Consider the following 6,821-nt stretch of genomic DNA (forward strand, 5'->3'; position numbering starts at 1 on the left):
AGCTCGTCAAGCATGTCTGCAGGAACTTGCAAAGAAAAACGAGTTCCTTGAACGTACCGAAGGACTTCTATATGGCCCTGGAATCGCTGATTAATCGGTAAGCCACTTTAATCATACAGTTTCTATGTGTCAAAACTTTAAACGCGTTTTTCTCAAAACGACATTTTTAAAATATGCGGGCGGGATAACTCAAAAAGTTCTCAACCGATTCCAATGAAATTTTGCACACATCTACTTTACAGTAATAGCTTCTAGTTAAACCTCAAACATTCCAAAAAAAATTCAAATATTAACCCTTTTACCAAAAAAAAACATTGAAAAAAAGGTGAAAAATCGAACTTTTTTTCTGAGGTTTACGATTTTGTGACTTTTTTAAAAAAATTTTGGTTTAACTAGAAGATATATGTTTTATGAACACGTACAAACTAATTTTTTTGATTTCAGATCGCCGTACGAAAAGTGAGAACGCCCGCATATTGATACTTTTTCCGAGAGGGTCTTGGTAGATTCATTTTTACGGCAGCCATTTAAAAAAAAAAAAAAAAAAAAAATTTAAAAAAAAAAATTTAAAAAATGTTTTAGTTTATTTTAATATATAATAAATAACCCTAAAAAAGTTCAAAAAGATTCAGTCATTCCTTCCCAGTTTAAAAAGTCCTCAAAAAATGGTAAAAATTAAGGCGATTACATGTATCGCCCACCTTAAAGGGACAGAATATGCGATGAACAGCGGCAGTTCATCCCTTATTCTGTCCCTTTCAAGCATTTGCATAAGTTCCGATCTCTCTTTCTGCCCAAATACAAACTGTTGTGTACAATTGTACATAAGTTAAGTGTACATATTCGGTAACGATTTATAAACCAAAATTAATAAATTTATAAATTCTTAAAGCTGAATATTGAACTGAAATGTACTTAATTTATAATTTATTATTATTATTGGTAAAAAATCGTTGTAGATTTAATTAAAATCGTAAATAAAAATATTTTAACGGTTGATTACGAAGAAAATACCCGTTCGATGTACTAATCAGTACACCCCCAAATTTTTCGAATAGTAATATTCAAAATCGATTTAAATTTTTTTAAGAAAAGGTTTTGAATGAACAACAGCTAAGTTTGTGAGAAAGTGAAAGGTAAACTAGTAGTGCTTGGCATTGTGCCTTAAGGCAAATTGCTGGAACTTCCCGTACCTAGAATTATTTTTTTTAAAAAAGATTTTTTTTTAACTTTGAAAAACAGGCAAATGTGGTCTCTAACAATACAGAACGACTTATTAGCATAAGATTATTCAGTCAGATTTTCTGGCTGAAACATAGTACTCCTTCGCGAAAGTTATTATAGGTTTAACTTCTTAATTCGAATAAGTTAATTAATTTTGAATCGAAATTAGGCTTTGAAATGGAAATAAATAATGTCTTGAGTTCTTATATTAGAATGTTTGAAATGTTGAGTTAAAATTAATAAGAATTAGAAATAACAATATAGGATATAAAAATAAAACGTTGTAGGTGAAAAAAAAATTAAAAAAAATGGAACCGTCACCGGTTCCCAAAATTTGGGAACCGGTTCCAGACCCGGAACCGCGCTGGACCCGGATCCGGTTTACAGCTTTTATTTCCACGCTTATCAGAAAATTTACTCCTGTAAATTCTTCTGCTTGTCCAAATGTAATTTGATCATGCGAGCGTATATGATTCAAATTAAGGGCACTTGCGCCTGAATTTAAAAATAAATCGCCATTGATACTTCTCGCCTAACTGAAGATTTGAATGAAGAGTGATGTGGATTTGTTACATTTATATATTATGATCAAATTTTTGAGAATTAAAACTTAAAAAAATACTAGCGCACTCTGATGGAAATAAATAACAGCAAACTAGACCCGATTTAAAAACCCACAAACAAAATATAAAATATAAAGGAAATGTAACTCAGAATTTGAATTATTTACATGCTTAAATTAATATAGTTACTTATTAAAAACAGTAATTTATTGAAAATTTCGCCTGTTGAAAAGTTATTTGCGATATATGGTTTTGCAGTCAAAATTCTTTTAAACAACACATATATTTTATATAAAAATGTGCCCATACTACTTAATTTTAATTCATTAGTAATATATATATATATATATATATTATATATATATATATATATTTATTTATATATATATATATATATATATATATATATATATATCTTCTTCTTCTATATATATAAAAATAAGTCGGGTTTTTCTTCCTGACGAAATAACTCCAGAACGCACGAACCGATTTCGACAATTTTACATTCGTTGGAAAGGTCTCGGGCTCCGCAAGGTTTATAGCTAAGAAAATTAAAAAAAAAATCAACAGAAAAGCGGAAAACATATTTTCTTTTTTTACATGCGGCGTCATCTCTAAAACTTAGCATGTACTACAAACCAAACCGCTGCCGGTAGATAACGCCGGTAGATACATTGTTTGACATCTCAATGTTCACCGTTCAGTTAAATTCAGGTGATAAACCGGCATTGTGTTTACAGTGAAATTGTGCAAAAAAGTTAAATTAGTTATTCTTTTCCGAACATCACGTGTTTTGTGCAAATTTTTGTCTTTAAGGCAGGCGTTTGTCTTTAAGGTGGTAAGTTAAACTGTGTAAATTATGTGGATAGTGCATTTGAGTTTAAATTCACCACTCTGTCCATAGTCTAAAATGCCTATAGGACGACGTGCGAACATCGGTCGCCGCACAAGACATGCAAACCAGCAGCAAGTGTATTTACTAAACTTAAGCGAAGGCAGACAAAATATAATAAGACAAAATGCCCGGTTAAGACAACGCATCAGTACACGTAGATCATTGGCATCATACAATCGCTTGGCATTCCAGTATGATCCCACTGCAAACTACAGTGATGATAAAAATTTTGATATTGGACCAATGACGACTATATGCCGATATTGCAATGCGTTAAAGTTCAAAAGAGAAATGGCTGGATTGTGCTGCGCAAGTGGAAAAGTAAAACTGGATCCATTACTTGCACCACCACCGCCACTGAAATCATTGTTTGATGGAAGTGACCCCGATTCCAGCCATTTTCTTCAACACATTCTTCAATACAATAACTGCTTTTGCATGACTTCCTTTGGAGCTAATATCATTCAAGAAGGCGGCTTCAGGCCGACTTGCAAGGTAAAAGATACAACGCACATAACCAATCACTCACACCAATACAATGAATTGCACACCTCACACTACACCATCACACGGTCAGAAGTTACACGGTATTCTTCAACTAATGATTGTTTGAAATTACAGATACAAGGACAAATATACCATTTGCATGGTTCAATGGTGCCAACACCAAATGAACAGCATCAATTTCTGCAAATATATTTAATTTCGTCGATAGTGGATCAGCTGAATGTGCGGTGCAATATGCAGGAAGGGTTAAAGAGACGAGTTATTGAACAGTTGCAAGCATTTTTTCACGCTAATAATGCTGTGGTTACCATGTTCAAAACAGCATTGGAACGAATGCCATCAGATACGCACATATTTGTCATAAGAGCGGATTGTACCCCAAGAGGTGAATGTGCGAAGATTCAATGCACCCACCGTTAATGATGTTGCTGCAATTATTGTTGGCGATCCAACTAAATCGCGAGACATTGTCGTTCAGCGATGAAGCAATACCATGCATCGCGTAAACGAGACACATCGTTTGTACGACGCGTTACATATCCAAGGGCAAGACGGTTACGACATCACGTTGAAGATGGTCGATCCAATTACAGGTGCAATATTAACACACTATTTATTTTTATTATTGCTATTATTTGTTTCCATTAACAATTCATTTAATTTTGCATTTTCAGGTTTATCAACGAATAAAAATCTAAGCACTATGAAATACTATGCATATCGTATGATGATTCGTCCACATGAGGAGAATGTCATTCTGAAGTGCCGTCGGCTATTCCAGCAATTCGCTGTCGACATGTATGTCAAAGTCGAGACCGAACGTTTAGTGTTCATTCGATTCAATCAGGCAAAGCTACGATCTGAGGACTATATACACTTGCGAGATGCTATTCATTCAGATGGTGATGTTCAGAATATTGGACGTCTCACGATTCTCCCATCATCTTATACCGGAAGTCCACGCCACATGCACGAATACGCTCAAGACGCTATGACGTACGTGCGACATTATGGAACTCCGGATTTATTTATTACGTTCACTTGCAATCCGAAGTGGACGGAAATTGAACATGAGTTGGAAACGAGCCAAAAACCGCAAGATTGCCATGACATAATAGCCAGAGTATTTCAGCAAAAACTCAAGGTCATGATGGATGTGCTTACTAAGTATCGAGTTTTTGGAGACACACGTTGTTATATGTACTCAGTGGAATGTCAGAAGCGTGGACTACCGCATGTTCATATCCTAATTTGGTTGCTGAATAAATTACATTCAAATGAAGTGGATGACATCATATCAGCTGAAATTCCTGATCCAGTCACTGATCCCCATCTACACGACATTGTGACGACACAGATGGTGCATGGACCGTGCGGTGCATTAAATCCATTATCGCCTTGCATGGCTAATGGAAAGTGCACAAAACGATATCCGCGACCGTTAGTTGCTGATACATTCAACTATCAAAGTTAAAGTTCAAAATCAAGAGATTGAGATCGGAAATGAATTTATTGTAGCATATTGCCCGCTGCTATCTCGAATTTTCAGAACACATGCAAATGTTGAAAGTTGTCATACGGCCAAATCAATCAAATATTTGTGCAAGTACGTCACAAAAGGCACCGACATGACTGTGTTTGGTATTGCGTCGGAAAATGCGAATGACGAAATTAGCAGCTTCCAAATTGGCAGATACGTCAGTAGTAATGAAGCATTGTGGCGATTATTATCATTTCAAATTCATGAAAGATATCCCACAGTTATGCATTTAGCAGTGCATTTGGAAAATGGCCAAAGAGTTTACTTCACTGAGGCTAATGCGGCACAGCGAGCTGAGAGACCACCATCGACAACATTTACTAGCTTCTTTGCTATGTGTGAAGCAGATCCATTCGCAGCGACGCTGATGTACGTTGATATGCCCAAGTATTACACTTGGAATCAATCAACAAAGAATTTCCAACGCCGCAAACAAGGAACCCCAATTCCAGATTGGCCACATGTGTTTTCCACTGATGCACTTGGTCGCATATATACTGTTCATCCTAGAAGTGATAAATGTTTTTAGTTGCGACTGCTGTTGGTAAATGTACGTGGACCAAAACGTTTGAGCATTTAAAACCTGTTAATGGCCACCGATGTCAAACATATCGAGAAGCATGTCAACTATTGAGTTTGCTGGAGAACGATTCTCATTGGGATCTAACACTAGCGGATTCAGTTGTTTCATCAAATGCGTACCAAATACGAACGCTGTTCGCAATTATCATCACCACATGCTTTCCTTCACAACCAATACAATTATGGAACAAATACAAAGACGACATATGTGAAGATATCTTGCATCGCTTGCGCATTCAAACTAACAATCCTGATATTCAAATAACCGATGAAATCTACAATGAAGGATTGATTCTGATTGAGGATCAATGCTTGACTATTGCAAACAAGCTACTAATTGAAGTAGGAATGATTGCGCCAAATCGATCGATGCACGATGCATTCAACCAAGAATTAAATCGAGAGCTGCAATACAATGTTGATACATTGCAGGAATTCTTTCGAAATAATGTGCCGTTGCTGAATGAACAGCAAAAACAAGTATACGAAACATTAATGCAAGCGGTGGCCAATAATACTGGTGGTCTATTCTTCCTGGATGCACCTGGAGGAACAGGGAAAACATTTGTCATTTCATTGATTTTGGCCATCATCTGGAATTGCAGCGACTCTTCTAGATGGAGGTCGTACTGCACATTCTGCACTTAAGTTGCCTCAATTTAAATACAATTGATACTCCAACATGCAATATTTCCCGATCCAGTGCAATGGAAAAATTGTTGACGCAATGCAAGCTCATTGTTTGGGATGAGTGCACAATGCCACATAAGAAATCACTTGAAGCACTTAACTTCACACTGAAAGATCTTCGGCGAAATAACAACATCTTTGGCGGCTTGACGATATTGTTTGCAGGCGATTTCAGGCAGACGTTGCCAGTAATTACCCATGGAACGCCTACAGATGAATTGAATGCTTGCCTGAAAGCATCACCTTTATGGAATAACGTAAAAACATTATCGTTAACCACTAATATGAGAGTTCAACTTCAAAATGATCAAAGTGCTGCACAATTTTCCAAACAATTGTTAGCTGTTGGAAATGGGAAAGTCCCAGTTGATGCGACATCTGGATTAATTACTCTTACCAATGACTTTTGCCGATTTGTAGACTCTCAATTAGAACTTATTGAAAATGTTTTCCCAAAAATTAGCAAAAATTATCAGAATTATGATTGGTTAAGTCAACGAGCAATTCTTGCCGCAAAGAATAATGATGTACACGCACTGAATTTCACCATTCAGTCAAAAATTGCTGGCGATTTGGTGACATACAAATCCATTGATTCCATAACAAATCCCGATGATGTAGTAAATTATCCAACGAAGTTTTTTAACTCTCTGGAGTTACCAGGATTTCCACCACATAACTTGCAACTCAAAGTTGGCGCTGTTATAATGACATTGCGTAATTTGAATCCACCGCAACTTTGCAACGGTACTCAACTTTCAGTAAGAAGACTTATGCCGAATTTGATTGAGGCAACCATTATTAACGGAAAGTACGCAGG

General features: G+C 36.1%; 2 protein-coding genes across 2 annotated transcripts; both read left to right on the forward strand.

The window, feature by feature from the left end:
• Positions 1-3,682: 3,682 nt before the first annotated feature.
• On the forward strand, positions 3,683-4,663 carry LOC113371410. Its single transcript, XM_026612039.1, has 2 exons — positions 3,683-3,782; positions 3,864-4,663. Exons 1-2 carry the CDS (start codon positions 3,683-3,685, stop codon positions 4,661-4,663), a joined length of 900 nt encoding a protein of 299 aa, XP_026467824.1.
• Positions 4,664-4,817: 154 nt separating this feature from the next.
• LOC113371412 lies at positions 4,818-6,388 on the forward strand. Its single transcript, XM_026612040.1, has 4 exons — positions 4,818-5,214; positions 5,259-5,934; positions 6,015-6,258; positions 6,344-6,388. Exons 1-4 carry the CDS (start codon positions 4,818-4,820, stop codon positions 6,386-6,388), a joined length of 1,362 nt encoding a protein of 453 aa, XP_026467825.1.
• Positions 6,389-6,821: the final 433 nt, after the last annotated feature.

Source organism: Ctenocephalides felis, unplaced genomic scaffold (genome assembly GCF_003426905.1).
Source record: "Ctenocephalides felis isolate EL2017-DRISC unplaced genomic scaffold, ASM342690v1 CF-g0.4_SCAFFOLD_01492, whole genome shotgun sequence".
Taxonomy (NCBI): domain Eukaryota; kingdom Metazoa; phylum Arthropoda; class Insecta; order Siphonaptera; family Pulicidae; genus Ctenocephalides; species Ctenocephalides felis.

Bases quoted from the DNA above. Each gene is read 5' to 3' on its own strand.
- LOC113371412 (XM_026612040.1), top strand. From the start codon at position 4,818: ATGACTGTGTTTGGTATTGCGTCGGAAAATGCGAATGACGAAATTAGC. The intron at 5,935-6,014 runs GTCGTACTGCAC...TTCCCGATCCAG, and splicing joins AGCGACTCTTCTAGATGGAG to TGCAATGGAAAAATTGTTGA. The intron at 6,259-6,343 runs GTAAAAACATTA...AACAATTGTTAG, and splicing joins CATCACCTTTATGGAATAAC to CTGTTGGAAATGGGAAAGTC.
- LOC113371410 (XM_026612039.1), top strand. From the start codon at position 3,683: ATGCATCGCGTAAACGAGACACATCGTTTGTACGACGCGTTACATATC. The intron at 3,783-3,863 runs GTGCAATATTAA...TTGCATTTTCAG, and splicing joins GATGGTCGATCCAATTACAG to GTTTATCAACGAATAAAAAT.